Source organism: Entelurus aequoreus, linkage group LG20, assembly GCF_033978785.1.
Source record: "Entelurus aequoreus isolate RoL-2023_Sb linkage group LG20, RoL_Eaeq_v1.1, whole genome shotgun sequence".
In the NCBI taxonomy this organism is placed as follows: Eukaryota; Metazoa; Chordata; class Actinopteri; order Syngnathiformes; family Syngnathidae; genus Entelurus; species Entelurus aequoreus.
In genome coordinates, this window is record NC_084750.1 from 42,205,301 (window position 1) to 42,226,469 (window position 21,169).

At 40.1% G+C, this 21,169-nt stretch overlaps 1 protein-coding gene across 1 annotated transcript in view; it reads left to right on the forward strand.

Annotated features, from left to right (window-relative positions):
- LOC133635736 (neuropilin-1a-like) overlaps positions 1–21,169 on the forward strand; it is a 179,648-nt gene that overhangs the window by 46,720 nt on the left and 111,759 nt on the right. The window contains exon 4 of the mRNA XM_062028986.1: positions 4,837–5,018. Within this exon, the coding sequence (XP_061884970.1) occupies positions 4,837–5,018 (182 nt within the window). The remainder of the gene's footprint in view (positions 1–4,836; positions 5,019–21,169) is intronic.

The following is a 21,169-nucleotide window of genomic DNA, read 5'->3' on the forward strand; positions in this document are numbered from 1 at the left end:
CACTTATATAAAACTTTTAAAGTCATTTTGATAGTAGGCTAATATAGCTAAAATAGACACTTACATCATGTGTTGTCTTCATTATAACACGTATATAAGACTTTTAAAGTCATTTTGATAGTAGGCTAATATAGACACTTACATCATGTGTTGTCTTCATTATAACACTTATATAAGACTTTTAAAGTCATTTTGATAGTAGGCTAATATAACTAATATAGACACTTACATCATGTGTTGCCTTCATTATAACACTTATATAAGACTTTTAAAGTCATTTTGATAGTAGGCTAATATAGCTAATATAGACACTTACATCATGTGTTGCCTTCATTATAACACTTATATAAAACTTTTAAAGTCATTTTGATAGTAGGCTAATATAGCTAAAATAGACACTTACATCATGTGTTGTCTTCATTATAACACTTATATAAGACTTTTAAAGTCATTTTGATAGTAGGCTAATATAGACACTTACATCATGTGTTGTCTTCATTATAACACTTATATAAGACGTTTAAAGTCATTTTGATAGTAGGCTAATATAGACACTTACATCATGTGTTGTCTTCATTATAACACTTATATAAGACTTTTAAAGTCATTTTGATAGTAGGCTAATATAACTAATATAGACACTTACATCATGTGTTGCCTTCATTATAACACTTGTATGAGACTTTTAAAGTCATTTTGATAGTAGGCTAATATAGCTAATATAGACACTTACATCATGTGTTGCCTTCATTATAACACTTATATAAGACTTTTAAAGTCATTTTGATAGTAGGCTAATATAGACACTTACATCATGTGTTGTCTTCATTATAACACTTATATAAGACTTTTAAAGTCATTTTGATAGTAGGCTAATATAACTAATATAGACACTTACATCATGTGTTGCCTTCATTATAACACTTGTATGAGACTTTTAAAGTCATTTTGATAGTAGGCTAATATAGCTAATATAGACACTTATATCATGTGTTGCCTTCATTATAACACTTATATAAGACTTTTAAAGTCATTTTGTTAGTAGGCTAATATAGACACTTACATCATGTGTTGCCTTCATTATAACACTTATATAAGACTTTTAAAGTAATTTTGATAGTAGGCTAATATAGACACTTACATCATGTGTTGCCCTCATAATAACACTTATATAAGACTTTTAAAGTCATTTTGATAGTAGGCTAATATAGACACTTACATCATGTGTTGTCTTCATTATAACACTTATATAAGACGTTTAAAGTCATTTTGATAGTAGGCTATTATAGACACTTACATCATGTGTTGCCCTCATAATAACACTTATATAAGACTTTTAAAGTCATTTTGATAGTAGGCTAATATAGACACTTACATCATGTGTTGTCTTCATTATAACACTTATATTTTTTGGTTGTATTTCATCCATTATGGCTCCTTCCACCTCGAAAATCCTGCTAATAACGCTAACACAGCAGGAAACCAACAATGATTGGCACGTGAACCCCGGACATTCCTTCATACAACAACATGTTCATTGTTGCACACAAAAATCTTTGTGTGTAATATTTCGCCGCACTAAACAAGTTCAAACATTCGAGTCAAAGCTGGCTGCCGGAGACATAAACCTGCCCTAAGGTTGTGTGGACCACCCTGGATGGTTCATCATCTCAGCCAACTTTTGCACCGTGAATATGAGGGTGTGCATCAAGTCCACCACCCCCCCCACACCCACACCCGCCTCTCGTCCTCCCACCCGGGTCCTATTTCAAAGCTCATCTTGCTTCTAAATCCGGTTCTGACTCAATTAGTGTTGTGTTTCCCCCAGGTGGTGGGGATCTAAATTCCACTTGCATGTCATTAAGTGGGTTTTCCACCTGCTCCTCAGGTTGCTGCCTGACAGAACGTGTGTGGGACAGAACAGATAGTATTATATATAATCAATGCTTGGAAGTATTATATATAATCAATGCTTGGAAGTATTATATATAATCAATGCTTGGAAGTATTATATATAATCAATGCTTGGAAGTATTATATATACCGTATTTCCTTGAATTGGCGCCGGGAATATGGTATTCGCATGCCTCGAATTACAGCCGGGTCAAACTCGTTTGGCAAAATAATTAGCACATGCTTGGCCATCCCGCAGGCTTCTGGTAAGCGCCGCAGTGACAGGAGGTTTTAAATTAATTAGCGCCCCTGCGGCTATTCAAGGAAATACGGTAATCAATGCTTGGAATGACAACATACTCTCAACTCGAGGCCTGGTTTGTGTGTTAAGCCCCTGATACTCACTAAACGCTAAATGTCGGGTTATTGTACTCTGACTACACTGCTTAGGCATATAATTACATTTTTTAAACACCTGCTATTTCACACTAAACCCACTTAAACACCAGGCAGCAGCAATTATTGAAATACTGTATTATGTGCAGAGTGCCCCATTTCCAGTGATGGGCAGTAACAAGCTACTTGTGGTCAAAAGCTGACATACACTTGTAAAGAATAATAATAATAATAATAATAATAATAATAATAATAATAATAATAATTAGGGATGTCCGATAATGGCTTTTTGCCGATATCCGATATTCCGATATTGTCCAACTCTTTAATTACCGATACCGATATCAACCGATACCGATACTGATATATACAGTTGTGGAATTAACACATTATTATGCCTAATTTGGACAACCAGGTATGGTGAAGATAAGGTACTTTAAAAAAATAAAAATAAAATAAGATAACTAAATTAAAAACATTTTCTTGAATAAAAAAGAAAGTAAAACAATATAAAATCGGTTACATAGAAACTAGTAATGAATGAAAATGAGTAAAATGAACTGTTAAAGGTTAGTATTATTAGTGGAGCAGCAGCACGCACAATCATGTGTGCTTACGGACTGTATCCCGTGCAGACTGTATTGATATATATTGATATATAATGTAGGAACCAGAATATTGATAACAGAAAGAAATGGGGGGAGGGAGGTTTTTTGGGTTGGTGCACTAATTGTAAGTGTATCTTGTGGTTTTTATGTTGATTTAATTAAAAAAACATATTTTCTATTCTGCAACATCCTTTTATAATTTCATAGCTGCGAGAGGACGTAAGGGGTTAATTAAAACAAATTCAATGAATGTCATTTGTTTTTTCCCCGTATAATATGTTACTAACATATATCCTATACGATAAAAACTTGCATTTTTTTTGCATCTTGAGCACAAAGTGCACCCTACATTAAAAGACAAAACCAAAACAAGTTGTATCGACGTAAATGCACTACGCAACTAATAGTAATAATAGATTTTATTTGAAAAAAAACATTGAGTAAACAACCTCAAAGTGCGACAGTGTATTAAAAAGAAATGAAAATAAAAAGATAATACAAATAAATACTAGAACAGCCTAATAGTTAGAACTAGTTTGCATATATCTAAAAAAAAAAAAAGATTTTTTTAAAAAGAAGGGTTTTAAGCCTTTTTTAAAAGCATCCACAGTCTGTGGTGCCCTCAGGTGGTCAGGGAGAGCGTTAAAAATATACATATATTAGACATATTTTCTATTCTGCAACATCCTTTTATAATTTCATAGCTGCGAGAGGACGTAAGGGGTTAATTAAAACAAATTAAATGAATGACGTTTGTTTTTTACCCGTATAATATGTTACTAACATATATCCTATATGATAAAAACTTCTTAAAATATGCATTTTTTTTTTTGCATCTTGAGCACAAAGTCCACCCTCCATTAAAAAAACAAAACCAAAACAAGTGTCATCAACGTAAATGCACTACGCAACTAATAATAATAATAGATTTTATTTGTAAAAAAAAAAAAAAACACTTTACATTGAGTAAACAACCTCAAAGTGCTACAGTGTATTAAAAAGAAATGAAAATAAAAAGATAATACAAATGAATACTAGAACAGCCTAATAGCTAGAACTAGTATGCATATATCTATTAAAAAAAAGAAGGCTTTTTTAAAAATAAGGGTTTTTAAGCCTTTTTTAAAAGCATCCACAGTCTGTGGTGCCCTCAGGTGGTCAGGGAGAGCGTTCCACAGACTAAGAGCAGGTGGAGCAGAACGCCCGGTCTCCCATTGTTTGTAGCTTTGTCCTCGGAGGTTTGAGGAGGTTAGCTTGTCCGGAGCGGAGGTGTCGTGTGGAGGATTTGGGGGTGAGCAGTTTTTTAAGGTAAAGGGGGGCATATCCATGGAGGCACTGGTGGGTTAGTAGGGAGACTTTCAATTCAATCCTGAGTGGAACAGGAAGCCAGTGAAGTGATTTGAGAGTTGGTGTCATGTGGTCGTATTACCGCACTCTCATCAGTACCGTTTTTGATTAATTAGTACCGCAATACTATACTAGTACCGGTATACCATTCAAGTCACATCCAACAACTTTTTATTGTCAATATCAGCTGCTGAGTTTCATTTTTCTATGAGACCTGTAAGGTGTCTTGTGGTGGCGGTGATGTAACTGTACGTACTAAAACTGTATCAAGACTTCAAACAGTATGCAAGGTGCGTCAGAACGGTTACAGGACTGAGGTGTGCCAATACGATACCAATATTGGAGCCTTGATCCGGTGCGATATCACATATCACATTATTGGCTTTATTTTTAACAACAAATCTTAGGGTTTTACAATGGAGTTCAGGGTGCACATCTTGCATTCAACCAATTGCAAGGGCTGCATGGAACTCTAACTACAAAGATTTTTTCATTTTTTTATGTTTTCTGCTGGATTTTTTCAATGAAAAAACAGGGGAAAAAAAAAAGGTTGAAAAACGCTGACCTGACCATGGCTTCTCCCTCACCACAGGTACGACTACGTAGAAGTGAGAGACGGCGTGGACGAGAGCGGTCAGCTGGTGGGGAAGTACTGCGGCAAGATCGCCCCGTCGCCCGTGGTCTCCTCCGGGAACCAGCTCTTCATCAAGTTTGTGTCCGACTACGAGACCCACGGAGCGGGGTTCTCCATCCGATACGAGATCTTCAAGACGGGTGAGTGGGAAGCGCCGCAGCACATCAAAAAAGATGGAGCTTTTTGAACATTTTCATGGTTTTTATGCCTCATTGGGATTGCTTGTCATTTCATTTTAATTTTTTTTATTTTAGCAACAAAACACATATTTACACGCCTATGCTTGAGATGAAGAAAATCTTATATTTCTTGCCCCCTTCAACATAGTAAGCAGTTAATAGACAGCCCAGATTGACAAGCATACAAACCAAACAAATACATCCAAATATAATGAAAACAAAGAAAAAACACACCAAAAAAAACAACAAGTGCAAAACCGAACAAAAACAATAATATACACCTCACGGGATGATACAAAAGAAATACAAACCAGACAAAAAATAAGTACAATAATAAATATAAAGCAAAATGTAAACACTTACGGCTGTCCATATGGTCTTATTGTTATGTCTTTATATATATTTTTTTCATTTGGAATATATTTCTACAATTTTTACCTCATTAATCCTCATTAAGATTAGGGTTGCAAAATTCCGGGAATATTCAAAATTGGAAATTTCCATGGCAAATTAACGGGAATAAACATTGAATGCAACATGCTGGATATTGCAGCATGATTATTAGCTAAAACAACCTGATTTCATGCAAATTCAGTAGAATTTCAACCCTGCACTGTGCATTCCTCAAATACATGTGCAGTGCATTCTTCGAACAGATGCACAGATAATTCCCAGCATGCTACACACTACAGGCCACGCTAGTATTTGAGCCCTAGGACTTCATCCAGTCAGGTAAATGTTGATGATATTACTGGGGTAAATATATTTAATCTATGGTATTTAAGTGTAATAGAGGTGTAATTGCTTAGTAGACTACTCCAGCAGACTTCCACTCAGGCTAGCTAGCTGTTCCCGTACTTGTTAAATTATTTTGGGGCCAATATCGTTCATGTACCACCACAGTCTCATAATGAACCGAAAATATTTCTCCATTAGCCGTGATGCTAATTTTCTCTATGTTAAATCCCATTCATTTATGCTAACAACGTTAGCGATCCGAATTGACCTTTTTTTGTGATCTGTAAAATTCAAATAGCAATAATAATAATAATAATAATATATTTTATTTGTAAAAGGGCACTTTACATTGAGCAAACAACCGCAAAGTGCTACAGTGTATTAAAAAAAATAAAAATAAAAATAAAATAAAACAAAAAGATAATACAAATAAATAAAAATAAAAACTAGAACTAGCACGCATATATCTAAAAAAAGGCTTTTTTTTTAAAAAGAAGGGTTTTTAAGTCTTTTTTAAAAGCATCCACAGTCTGTGGTGCCCTCAGGTGGTCAGGGAGAGCGTTCCACAGACTGGGAGCTGAGGTTTCTCAGTGTGAACATGAAATATCTTGTCTTTGCAGTCTTAATAATAATAATAATAATATATTTTATTTGTAAAAAGCACTTTACATTGAGTAAACAACCTCAAAGTGCTACAGTGTAATAAAAAAAATTAAAAATAAAAATAAAAAGATAATAAAAAATACAAAAAATAAAAACTAGAACAGCCAAATAGCTAAAACTAGTATGCATATTCTTTTTAAAAAAGCGTTTTTAAAAAGAAGGGTTTTTAAGTCTTTTTTAAAAGCATCCACAGTCTGTGGTGCCCTCAGGTGGTCAGGGAGAGCGTTCCACAGACTGGGAGCTGAGGTTTCTCAGTGTGAACATTAAGTATCTTGTCTTTGCAGTCTTATTAATAATAATAATAATAATAGATTGTATTTGTAAAAAGCACTTTACATTGAGTAAACAACCTCAAAGTGCTACAGTGTAATAAAAAAAATTAAAAATAAAAATAAAAAGATAATAAAAAATACAAAAAATAAAAACTAGAACAGCCAAATAGCTAAAACTAGTATGCATATTCTTTTTAAAAAAGCTTTTTTAAAAAGAAGGGTTTTTAAGTCTTTTTTAAAAGCATCCACAGTCTGTGGTGCCCTCAGGTGGTCAGGGAGAGCGTTCCACAGACTGGGAGCTGAGGTTTCTCAGTGTGAACATTAAGTATCTTGTCTTTGCAGTCTTATTAATAATAATAATAATAGATTGTATTTGTAAAAAGCACTTTACATTGAGTAAACAACCTCAAAGTGCTACAGTGTATAAAAAAAATTAAAAATAAAAATAAAAAGATAATAAAAAATACAAAAAATTAAAACTAGAACAGCCAAATAGCTAAAACTAGTATGCATATTCTTTTTAAAAAAGCTTTTTTAAAAAGAAGGGTTTTTAAGCCTTTTTTAAAAGCATCCACAGTCTGTGGTGCCCTCAGGTGGTCAGGGAGAGCGTTCCACAGACTGGGAGCTGAGGTTTCTCAGTGTGAACATTAAGTATCTTGTCTTTGCAGTTTTATTAATAATAATAATAATAATAATAATATATTTTTTTTGTAAAGAGCACTTTACATTGATCAAACAACCTCAAAGTGCTACAGTGTATTAAAAAAGTTTAAAAAAAAAAAGAAAAAAGATAATAAATAAAAATAAAAACTAGAACTAGCACCCATATATCTAAAAAAAAAAAAGGCTTTTTTAAAAATAAGGGTTTTTAAGCCTTTTTTAAAAGCATCCACAGTCTGTGGTGCCCTCAGGTGGTCAGGGAGAGCGCTCCACAGACTGGGAGCTGAGGTTTCTCACTGTGACCATTAAGTATCTTGTCTTTTCAGTCTTAATAATAATAATAATAATAATAGATTTTATTTGTAAAAAGCACTTTACATTGAGTAAACAACCTCAAAGTGCCACAGTGTATAAAAAAATTAAAAATAAAAATAAAAAGATAATAAAAAATACAAAAAATAAAAACTAGAACAGCCAAATAGCTAAAAAATAGTATGCAGATATATAAAAAAGGCTTTTTTAAAAAGAAGGGTTTTAAAGCTTTTTTTAAAAGCATCCACAATCTGTGGTGCCCTCAGGTGGTCAGGGAGAGCGTTCCACAGACTGGGAGCTGAGGTTTCTCAGTGTGAACATTAAGTATCTTGTCTTTGCAGTCTTAATAATAATAATAATAATATATTTTATTTGTAAAAAGCACTTTACATTGAGCAAACAACCTCAAAGTGCTACAGTGTATTAAAAAAGAAAAAAAAAGAAAAAAGATAATAAATAAAAATAAAGACTAGAAGATTTATATCTAAAAAAAAGGCTTTTTTAAAAAGAAGGGTTTTTAAGCTTTTTTTAACAGCATCCACAGTCTGTGGTGCCCTCAGGTGGTCAGGAGAGCGTTCCACAGACTGGGAGCTGAGGTTTCTCAGTGTGACCATTAAGTATCTTGTCTTTGCAGTCAATTCAATTGAATATACGTTGAAAAGGATTTGCAAATCATTGTATTCTCTTTTTATTTACCATTTGCACAACGTGACAACTTCACTGCTTTTGGGTTTTGTACAATGCCCAATAGAAACAGTGTTTTCGATCCTTTAAAATGGCCTGCAATTCCCCCAAAGTGATCCCCTATCGGTATCGGTATTGGTATTGGTTGATATCACTCGGATCAGAACATCCCTACATATTTGTTCCCGAACTGTCAAACAAAGATGTCTTTATAGCCCAAAAGAAACTATTTTCTAACGGTCTGTTTAGAAGAGGGCGAACACGTATCTGCAAAGTGACTCCACTTTCATTAATTAACCTTAGCAGTGGGCTGTGGGACGTCCCGCCCTGACCTCCAAGACGTGATGAATGGTCCCGCAAGGTCCCCGCCTCGCTTTTAATCCCGACCTACGAGCGTTTGTGTGTGTGTGTGTGTGTCCGCCAGTGTGACCGCCACGGCAGCGCAGCTGGTGGAGTGTGTGTCCATTTACCAGATCAAAGTGACACTTTAACCCGACACATTGCCTGATCCCCACGGTACACACTGGATAAATCCACACATTCTTCCCTTGATTAGCCTGCTATTTTCCATGATCACAGTGCCTTGAGTACTGGACCACACTCATAGTGATCCGGTGCGATATCAAATTATTAGCTTTATTTTTAACAACAAATCTTCGGGTTTTACAATGGAGTTCAGGGTGCGCATCGCGCATTCAACCAATTGCAAGAGCTGCATGGAACTCTTAACTCCAAAGATTTTGGTTAAGTTGACTTAAGTCATTGAATCTTACAGTTTTGTTATAAATCCACACATTCTTCCCTTGATTAGCCTGCTATTTTCCATGATCACACATTAGAATTTGAGACCTTAAAGGAGTCTTGTGGTGGCAGTGATGTAACTGTACGTACTAATACTGTATCAAGACTTCAAACAGTATGCAAGGTGCGTCAGAACAGATACAGGACTGAGGTGTTTTTAATACAATGCCAATATTGGTGCCTTGAGTACTGGACCACACTCATAGTGATCCGGTGCGATATCAAATTATTAGCTTTATTTTTAATAACAAATCTTAGGGTTTTACAATGGAGTTCAGGGTGCGCATCGTGCATTCAACCAATTGCAAGCACTGCATGGAACTCCATATACAAAGATTTTGGTCAAGTTGACTTAAGTCATTGAATCTTACAGTTTTGTTATAAATCCACCAACTCTTCTCTTGATTAGCCTGCTATTTTCCATGATCGCAGATTAGAATTTGAGACCTGTACGGTGTCTTGTGGTGGCAGTGATGTAACTGTACGTACTAATACTGTATCAAGACTTCAAACAGTATGCAAGGTGCGTCAGTACGGTTACAGGACTGAAGTGTTTTCAATACAATGCCAATATTAGTGCCTTGAGTACTGGACCACACTCATAGTGATCCGGTGCGATATCAAATTATTAGCTTTATTTTTAATAACAAATCTTAGGGTTTTACAATGGAGTTCAGGGTGCGCATTGTGCATTCAACCAACTGCAAACGATGCATGGAACTCTGAACTCCAAAGATGTTGGTCAAGTTGAATTAAGTCTTTGAATCTTACAGTTTTGTTATAAATCCCCACATTCTTCCCTTGATCAGCCTGCTATTTTCCAAGATCACAGATTAGAATTTGATTACAATAGTGGATCTAACATAATATTGTGAGAGTCCAGTCCATAGTAGTTTTAACATAATATTGTGAGAGTCCAGTCCATAGTGGATCTAACATAATAGTGTGAGAGTCCAGTCCATAGTGGATCTAACATAATAGTGAGAGTCCAGTCCATAGTGGATCTAACATAATAGTGAGAGTCCAGTCCATAGTAGTTTTAACATAATATTGTGAGAGTCCAGTCCATAGTGGATCTAACATAATAGTGTGAGAGTCCAGTCCATAGTAGTTTTAACATAATATTGTGAGAGTCCAGTCCATAGTGGATCTAACATAATAGCGTGAGAGTCCAGTCCATAGTGGATCTAACATAATAGTGTGAGAGTCCAGTCCATAGTGGATCTAACATAATAGTGAGAGTCCAGTCCATAGTGGATATAACATAATATTGAGAGTCCAGTCCATAGTGGATCTAACATAATAGTGAGAGTCCAGTCCATAGTGGATCTAACATAATAGTGAGAGTCCAGTCCATAGTGGATCTAACATAATAGTGAGAGTCCAGTCCATAGTGTATCGAACATAATAGTGTGAGAGCCTAGACCAAACTACCAGTAGTAGTACAAAACTATTGTACTACTTTGAGTTGAGCCCCAAATATGTCATAGCATGGCCAATCTCTGCAGGATCAGTCGGGCCATTGTTGCTACTTTCTCCAGGCACTGTTATTTCCTCGGCGGACTACAAAAAAAAAAACCCTCATTACGCTTGGAACGGACTCCCGTGTTTTGACTACCGCGCTGCAAGGAGACGCCAAGAATGAGGCCCCCGGATCAATTAAGAGTGTGGCTTCTTCGACGGAGACGGAGCGCGAGGAATCCAAAGCCAGCTGATTAGCGCGTCTTATCAACAAGCAGGGTATTAGCTGGGAGAACATTGTGTTGGCAAACACGTGTAGCGCTAATGATGATGCACACATGATCTGATAATGCAGGAATTGCATGCCAATGGAGTCGCGGGTAAAAGAATGCGGGCGGTTCATTACCCTGATTACAGGCTGGGGTGATCACGCTATGTCAGACGTCGCCTTTTGTCGCGGGTTGCACGCGAGCAAACGCCACACGGAAGCTAAACTCCAAAGTAAAATGATGTAAACACGGCAAACAGGCTTGTGCGGGTTCACCCACTTAAGCTACAGGCTACGTAAACAAACCTTCACACGTGCCTCGGACTTGGCGAGTCCTGGCATCCGTCAATGGGAGGCCGGGGGGGAAGTGTCTAATTGGGAGAAAACAGGTTGTTTTGTGGTGGCTTTCTCATCCGCCCCCCCATCCCATCCGACCATCTCAATTATCCATCCATCCATCCATCTTCTTCCGCTTATCCGAGGTCGGGTCGCGGGGGCAGCAGCCTAAGCAGGGAAACCCAGACTTTCCTCTACCCAGCCACTTCGTCCAGCTCTTCCCGGGGGATCCCGAGGCGTTCCCAGGCCAGCCGGGAGACATAGTCTTCCCAACATGTCCTGGGTCTTCCCCGTGGCCTCCTACCGGTCGGACGTGCCCTAAACACCTCCCTAGGGAGGCGTTCGGGTGGCATCCTGACCAGATGCCCGAACCACCTCATCTGGCTCCTCGCCATGTGGAGGAGCAACGGCTTTACTTTGAGCTCCCCCCGGATGGCAGAGCTTCTCACCCTATCTCTAAGGGAGAGACCCGCCACCCGGCGGAGGAAACTCATTTCGGCCGCTTGTACCCGTGATCTTGTCCTTTCGGTCATAACCCAAAGCTCATGACCATATGTGAGGATGGGAACGTAGATCGACCGGTAAATTGAGAGCTTTGCCTTCCGGCTCAGCTCCTTCTTCACCACAACTGATCGATACAGCGTCCGCATTACTGAAGACGCCGCACCGATCCGCCTGTCGATCTCACGATCCACTCTTCCCTCACTCGTGAACAAGACTCCAAGGTACTTGAACTCCTCCACTTGGGGAAGGGTCTCCTCCCCAACCCGGAGATGGCACTCCACCCTTTTCCGGGCGAGAACCATGGACTCGGACTTGGAGGTGCTGATTCTCATCCCAGTCGCTTCACACTCAGCTGCGAACCGATCCAGCGAGAGCTGAAGATCCTGGCCAGATGAAGCCATCAGGACCACATCATCTGCAAAAAGCAGAGACCTAATCCTTCAGCCACCAAACCAGATCCCCTCAATGCCTTGACTGCGCCTAGAAATTCTGTCCATAAAAGTTATGAACAGAATCGGTGACAAAAGGCCATCTCAATTAGCACCGGCTATTTCTTTTAAAACCTGCAGATTGGCAAAGTGGAGAATGCATATATGAGTTATTTCTTTATTCATAGTCATGTTTGGAGCAGCTAGTATTTTTCCATGTGTACTTGTTTCTCTTTGTCTGCAGATGTTGTGTTCTAGGCAATGGAATATGAGAGAGATGCATCCCCCTCCTTATCTTATCAGTGTTGGGGAAGGGGGAGGCATTCCTTTCTGGGGGTGTGGGGGGGATGTTTTCGTATTCAAGAAATTGTCTCTTTCCGTTTGAATGTTAGACCATTTCGAGATGCCGGCATGACCGCATTGGTGTGGCCTGGTCTCCTAAAGCTTTTGTAAAACTTGATAATATTCCTACTCTGTCTTGATGATCCTTTTTACTCAGCATATATGTCATCTAAAGAATTTGGGATTGACCAGTGACTTTTTTTCTTATGCCTTCTGATCTCTCTCCCCCTCTCTCTCTCTCTCTCTCTCTCTCTCTCTCTCTCTCTCTCTCTCTCTCTCTCTCTCTCTCTCTCTCTCTCTTTCTCTCTCTCTCTCTCTCTCTCTCTCTCTATCTATCTATGTCCACTACTTGCTGTCCATATCCTACCCCCCCCCTGCCCCCCCGCCCCTCCACACCCCTGATTGTAAATAATGTAAATAATTCAATGTGATTATCTTGTGTGATGACTGTATTATGATGATAGTATATATGATAGTATATATCTGTATCATGAATCAATTTAAGTGGACCCCGACTTAAACAAGTTGAAAAACTTATTCGGGTGTTACCATTTACTGGTCAATTGTACGGAATATGTACTTCACTGTGCAACCTACTAATAAAAGTCTCAATCAATCAATCAAACTTTAATTCCCTGAGAGGGAAGGCTGGTCAGACGCAACAGCAGCCACACTGCCCTGGCAAGACACAGGAAGTGGCGGGGGCGAGTCCACAAATCACAGACTGCGAAACAGACACAAAGGTTATTTTATCCAGTCGAAATGAACGAGTTAACTCATGTGATCAATCCTTAAAAATTATCGCATTAATCATGTACAGTACACACTTCGAATAATCATATAGTTTATGTTGACCCTTCAAGCTCTTCTACCTTAACCGCTTTACCAGGGGTAGGCAACCATAAACGTCGAAAGAACCATATTGGACCAAAAATACATAAAAACAAATCTGTCTGTAGCCGCAAAAAAACGAAAAGCCGTATATAAGTGTTATAATGAAGGCAACACATGATGTAAGTGTCTTTATTAGCCATAATAGCCTACTATCAAAATGACTTTAAAAGTCTTATATAAGTGTTATAATGAATACAACACATAATGTAAGTGTATATAGTAGTTATATTAGCCTACTATCAAAATGAATTTAAAAGTCTTATATAAGTGTTATAATGAAGACAACACATGATGTAAGTGTCTATATTATCCTACTATCAAAATGACTTTAAAAGTACTATACAAGTGTTATAATAAACACAACACATGATGTAAGAGTCTATATTAGCCATAATAGCCTACTATCAAAATGACTTTAAAAGTCCTATATAAGTGTTATAATGAAGGCAACACATGATGTAAGTGTCTATATTAGCCTAGTATCAAAATGACTTTAAAAGTCTTATATAAGTGTTATAATGAAGGCAACACATGATGTAAGTGTCTATTTTAGTTATATTAGCCTACTATCAAAATGACTTTAAAAGTCTTATATAAGTGTTATAATGAAGGCAACACATGATGTAAGTGTCTATATTAGCCTACTATCAAAATGACTTTAAAAGTCTTATATAAGTGTTATAATGAAGACAACACATGATGTAAGTGTCTATATTAGCTATATTAGCCTACTATCAAGATGACTTTAAAAGTCTTATATAAGTGTTATAATGAAGGCAACACATGATGTAAGTGTCTATATTAGTTATATTAGCCTACTATCAAAATGACTTTAAAAGTCTTATATAAGTGTTATAATGAAGACAACACATGATGTAAGTGTCTATATTAGCCTACTATCAAAATGACTTTAAAAGTCTTATATAAGTGTTATAATGAAGGCAACATATGATGTAAGTGTCTATATTAGCCTACTATCAAAATGACTTTAAAAGTCTTATATAAGTGTTATAATGAAGGCAACACATGATGCAAGTGTCGGATGAGAGGTGAAACGTCTTCTAAGACAAACCAAACAGTCCAGTTGTGATGGATTGAGACTACAATGACCTTAGACTACAATGACCTGGATGAATGAGAACCTTCATTGACGACATCAACTCCCAAAGTGAACTGGAAAAGGAGGACTAGTCGCCAAAATCGTGTTCCTTCTATTGATCACGGAGGCTTTACTGATCCTTTCAAATAAAATCCCCTGAAGCCCGCAGAGACGAGTTGTGTTAGCATGCGGGCCCGTGACATATGCTTCGCTTTAGCAGCTTGGCAGTTTGCATAGAGCCACATCAAGGCTGGCTGAAGGCCCATTGAAGTGGGCGAGGTGGCTTCCATACTGCCACTGAAGACCACCCCGCCCCCGCCGACCACATTCAAACTCATCATTACTATTACGCAGGAGGATGACTAAAAGTCTGCCTGAGGGCTCTTTAGCAGGACTGTTGTCTGTGTCATTGCTCACTCAAGGTGCTTTTACTCCAAGCAGACACCTGTAAAAACACTTCCAAGGTGTGTGTGCGCTGGGCGGGGTGGGGGCTGGAAGGTAAACGTTTAGCAAACGTAGCTTTTATTGACGACCCGCCCCGGTGCCATAGGTCACATCTGGCACAGAGACATGCTGTCATCACACTCGGAGACACTTGCCTCATGGAAATATAAGACTCCCAATCAGAGGGAGAAAGCCTTTACCTCCAGACCCCTTCGCGTCGGAGCAGTGTCCAGCAGCCTAAGCAGGGAAGCCCAGACTTCCCTCTCCCCGGCCACTTCGTCCAGCTCCTCCCGTGGGATCCCGAGGCTTTCCCAGGCCAGCCGGGAGACATAGTCTTCCCAACGTGTCCTGGGTCTTCCCCTTGGCCTCCTACCGGTCGGACGTGCCCGAAACATCTCCCTAGGGAGGCTTTCAAGTGGCATCCTGAGAAGATGCCCGAACCACCTCACCTGGCTCCTCTCCATGTGGAGGATCAGCAGTTCCTCCCGGATGACAGAGCTTCTCACCCGATCTCTAAGGGAGAGACCCGCCACCCGGCGGAGGAAACTCATTCCGGCCGCTTGTACCCGTGATCTTGTCCATTCGGTCATAACCCAAAGCTCCTGCCCCTGGGTGAGGATGGGAACGTAAATCGACCAGTAAATTGAGAGCTTTGCCTTCCGGCTCAGCTCCTTCTTCACCACAACGGATCGATACAGCGTCCGCATTACTGAAGACGCCGCACCGATCCGCCTGTCGATCTCACAATACAACTCTTCCCTCACTCGTGAACAAGACTCTGAGGTACTTGAACTTCTCCACTTGGGGCAGGGTCTCCTCCCAGACCCGGAGATGGCACTCCACCCTTTCCCGGGCGAGAACCACAGATCGATACAGCGTCCGCATTACTGAAGACGCCGCACTGATCCGCCTGTCGACCTCACGATCCACTCTTCTCTCACTCCTGAACAAGACTCTGAGGTACTTGAACTCCTCCACTTCAATCAAGCAATCAATGTTTATTTATATAGCCCTAAATCACAAGTGTCTCAAAGGGCTGCACAAGCCACAACGACATCCTCGGTACAGAGCCCAAACTCACCCCAGTGGGACATCGATGTGAATGACTATGAGAAACCTTGGAGAGGACCGCATATGTGGGTAACCCACCCCCCTCTAGGGGAGACCGAAAGCAATGGATGTCGAGTGGGTCTGACATAATATTGTGAAAGTCCAGTCCATAGTGGATCAAACATATCAGGGAAAGTCCAGTCCATAGTGGATCCAACATAATAGTGAGAGTCCAGTCCATAGTGGGGCCAGCAGGAGACCATCCCGAGCGGAGACGGGTCAACAGCGCAGGGATGTCCCCAACCGATGCACAGGCGAGCGGTCCACCCCGGGTCCCGACTCTGGACAGCCAGCACTTCAACCATGGCCACCGGACCTGTGTAACTCCCCCTCCACAAGGGAGAGGGGGGCAGAGGAGAAAAGAAAAGAAACGGCAGATCAACTGGTCTAAAAAGGGGGTCTATTTAAAGGCTAGAGTATACAAATTAGTTTTAAGATGGGACTTAAATGCTTCCGCTTGGGGTAAGATCGCCTTCCCAACCCGGAGATGGCACTCCACCCTTTTCCGGGCGAGAACCATGGACTCTGATTTGGAGGTGCTGATTCCCATCCCAGTCGCTTCACACTCGGCTGCGAACCGATCCAGTAAGAGCTGAAGATCTTGGCCAGATGAAGCCATCTGGACCACATCATCTGCAAAAAGCAGAGACCTAATCCTGCAGCCACCAAACCAGATACCCTCAACGCCCTGACTGGAGCAGTGTCATCCGTCATTTTATTGGACCAGGCGGGGTGGGCGGGTGACGTCACGGGACACTTTAAAAGCTCCCAACGTGTGTCGCCACAGCCTGGGGGTCCATTTTTTGATCCCTCGGTGAAAGAGTCATCTGTGATTTCATCCCGGTGATGAAGGACGGTCTCGACACCAGGGAAAGGGTCGCTAACGACCGGGAACGAAAACGTTTTCATTTACTTAGCGGCCCAGGAACAACACGACCTCCGACAGCTCCAGGAACCCCATCCATGAACAAACAGAGGGAAGAGAAAGAGGAAAAACCGAAGCCCCTTTCAGACTGCCCCTTCAGTCCGGCGCTGCCACGTAAAAAGGGTCAGTGGAATGTGACACCGTTGGATGATCGGAGTAATAGCGCTGTGAACGGGACAGCTGGAATAGGGTAATTAGTCGTGACTGAACACCTGATGAATGTAGTCACCCTTGAAGGAGCAAGGGGCCATATTTGGTCAAGTGAGCTTCAGTGGACTTACTATAGAACCTAATCAGGGGTGTACAAACGTGTTTCTCCGACAACCCGTGTGTAGTAAAATAGAATTTTGGGGGCTACTTAGACACATTTTGTGCATTGAAGATCCTAAAAGCAATCCAAGTCAATGCATGCTAAATTACCTGGACCAATCTAAGTCTAAGACTAGATGTGACCAATCTAAGTCTAAGACTAGATGTGATCAATCTAAATCCAAGACTAGATGTGACCAATCTAAGTCTAAGACTAAATGTGACCAATCTAAGTCTAAGACTCGATCTGACCAATCTAAGTCTAAGAGTAGAGGTGACCAATCTAAGTCTAAGACTAGATATGACTAATCTAAGTCTAAGACTAGATGTGACCAACCTAATTCTAAGACTAGATGTGACCAGTCTAAGACTAGAGGTGACCCATTTAAGTCTAAGACTAGAGGTGACCAATCTAAGTTTAAGACTAGATCTGACCAATCTAAGTCTAAGACTAGATGTGAACAATCTAATTCTAAGACTAAATCTGACCAACCTAAGTCTAAGACTAGATGTGACCAATCTAAGTCTAAGACTAGAGGCGACCAATCTAATTCTAAGACTAGATGTGACCAATCTAAGTCCAAGACTAGATGTGACCAGTCTAAGACTAGAGGTGACCCATTTAAGTCTAAGACTACATGTGACCAATCTAAGTCTAATACTCGATCTGACCAATCTAAGTCTAAGACTAGATATGACCAATCTAAGTCTAAGACTAGATGTGACCAGTCTAAGACTAGAGGTGACCCATTTAAGTCTAAGACTAGAGGTGACCAATCTAAGTTTAAGACTAGATCTGACCAATCTAAGGCTAAGACTAGATGTGAACAATCTAAGTCTAAGACTAGATGTGACTAATTTAAGTCTAAGACTAGAGGTGACCAATATAAGTCTAAGACTGGAGGCGACCAATCTAAGTCTAAGACTAGATGTGAGAAATTTAAGTGTAAGACTAGAGGTGACCAATATAAGTCTACGACTAGATCTGACCTATCTGAGTCTAAAACTAGATGTGACCAATCTAAGTCAAAGACTAGATGTGACCAATCTAAGCCTAAGACTAGATGTGACCAATCTAAGTCTAAGACTAGATGTGACCAATGTAAGTCAAAGACTAGATCTGACCAATCAAAGCCTAAGACTAGATGTGACCAATTTAAGTCTAAGACTAGATGTGACCAATCTAAGCCTAAGACTAGATCTGACCAATCTAAGTCAAAGACTAGATGTGACCAATCTAAGCCTAAGACTAGATGTGACCAATCTAAGTCTAAGACTAGATGTGACCAATCTAAGTCTAAGACTAGATGTGACCAATGTAAGTCAAAGACTAGATCTGACCAATCTAAGCCTAAGACTAGATGTGACCAATCTAAGTCTAAGACTAGATGTGACCAATCTAAGTTTAAGACTAGATGTGACCAATGTAAGTCAAAGACTAGATCTGACCAATCTAAGCCTAAGACTAGATGTGACCAATCTAAGTCTAAGACTAGATGTGACCAATCTAAGTCTAAGACTAGATGTGACCAATGTAAGTCTAAGACTAGATGTGACCAATCTAAGTCAAAGACTAGATGTGACCAATCTAAGTCTAAGACTAGATGTGACCAATCTAAGTCCAAGACTAGATGTGACCAATCTAAGTCTAAGACTAAATGTGACCAATCAAAGCCAAAACTAGATGTGACCAATCTAAGCCTAAGACTAGATGTGACCAATCTAAGTCTAAGACTAGATGTGACCAATGTAAGTCTAAGACTAGATGTGACCAATGTAAGTCTAAGACTAGATGTGACCAATCTAAGTCTAAGACTAGATGTGACCAATGTAAGTCTAAGACTAGATGTGACCAATCTAAGTCTAAGACTAGATGTGACCAATCTAAGTCTAAGACTAGATGTGACCAATCTAAGTCTAAGACTAGATGTGACCAATGTAAGTCTAAGACTAGATCAATCAATCAATCAATCAATCAGCTTTATTGTCCATTCTTACATGTACAAGACACATAAGAACTGAAATTACATTTTCGGCACAATCCCGCTAAGAGCAGACATACGTTACAGGGAGACAAGACGGGACCGCCAACGGATCAGCCTCACTTAGGCGCTCCTCAAAAAGGTGGGAAAAAGGTGACATTGGGGGGAGGGTGGAAGTAAAAAAAAATATCAGTCTGAGGCTGGACCCTCAGGAATGGTCCAGACTGAGTCCGAGGAAAAAAACCTCACATAGCATGGCACACATAAACAAGGTACATTTAATCACAACAAACTCGCAACAAAGTCATCCAACAGGACCTTGGAGGCCAGCAGCTGCTGTTGAGCGCTGCTCAGCCCCCACAACCCCGGAGGAATTAAGCAGTGGTGAAGGCGTTGATTGGGGAAGGGTATGTGCGTGCATGTATGCCCAATTAACTTGGGTGAGATGTTGGATTGTCTTTATGGGCCGAGGCCGGCCCCAAGAGTTCAAGAGTTCAAGAGTCCGACCCAGGTGCTTTTGAAGAAAAGGGAAAGGTCAAAAGCGTCCATCTTTGAGGAGTCCTCAGGGGAGTGTTTTTAAACAGCCTGTTCCTCAAGGCCATTCGAGGGAGTCAAATCGTAGATTAAGATGTTGTTTTTTTCTTCGAGCAGTCAAAACAATGACATTCCTGCTCTGTATGCTGGCTCTGACAATTCCAATTTATTCTTTCTGTAACATCATCAAGATCGAATCTACCTTGCGATTCAAATCAGCAATCGCTCCAGTCTGTGATCCCACAGCACGACCCAATCCTTCCATTGCGTTGAACAGCCTGTTGGCCCCTTGAGTGGCTGCCATCGTCTTCCGAATTTGACGATACACCAGAGCAATGCCCAGCCCAATCAGCAAATGCCTTGCGATCACAGCTCCAAATAGGTAGATGTCTTCCACGTCCTCGATGGAAAGGACTGAAAGGCACATGATTCTCCAAGTATTCCAGGAATCTCTCACGTACCCCGCAGCAATGGTTCCATCAGGGCAGCCAGGCTCCCCCGAGCCTCTTTTCCTTGTCGAAAAGACTGTGTCAATTGCGTCGAGAGTCCAGTTGATCAAATTCATTTTGATGTTTAGATTTGAGGACAGCTCAAGAAAAGAGGCTTCAAAATAGTTCAAACAAGACAAAAACAAAGAGAGCAAGCAGGGAAGGAGGGAGCGGAGAGAGATGCGACCGCCCTCACCAGTGGCAAGACAGAAAAATGATGTGACCAATGTAAGTCTAAGACTAGATGTGACCAATCTAAGTCTAAGACTAGATGTGACCAATCTAAGTCTAAGACTAGATGTGACCAATCTAAGTCTAAGACTAGATGTGACCATCCACTCTTCCCTCACTCGTGAACAAGACTCCGAGGTACTTGAACTCCTCCACTTGGGGCAAGATCTCCTCCCCAACCCGGGGATGGCTCTCCACCTTTTTCCGGGCGAGAAAGGTGGAGTGCCTTGGGGTGGGAGAGGATTTCGGGGCTGTAAATCTAATTTTGAAATGAGCATATCCATATTGGAAAAGATGATTTATTATTAATACCTTCTGACATATCATTTAATGATGACTTGATTACACATTGCTCATTTTAAGTCATTGTCAAGTTGTATAACATTTGAGTAGAACCTCTGTAGTCCGACGTATCTAGATAAGTCTAGTTCGGGGGTCGGCAACCCGCGGCTCTAGAGCCGCATGCTGCTCTTTAGCGCCGCCCTAGTGGCTCTCTGGAGATTTTTCAAAAATGTATGAAGAATGGAAAAAGATGAGGGGAAAAAAATCTATTTTTTTGTTTTAGTATGGTTTGTGTAGGAGGACAAACATGACACAAACCTCCCTAATTGTTATAAATCACACTGT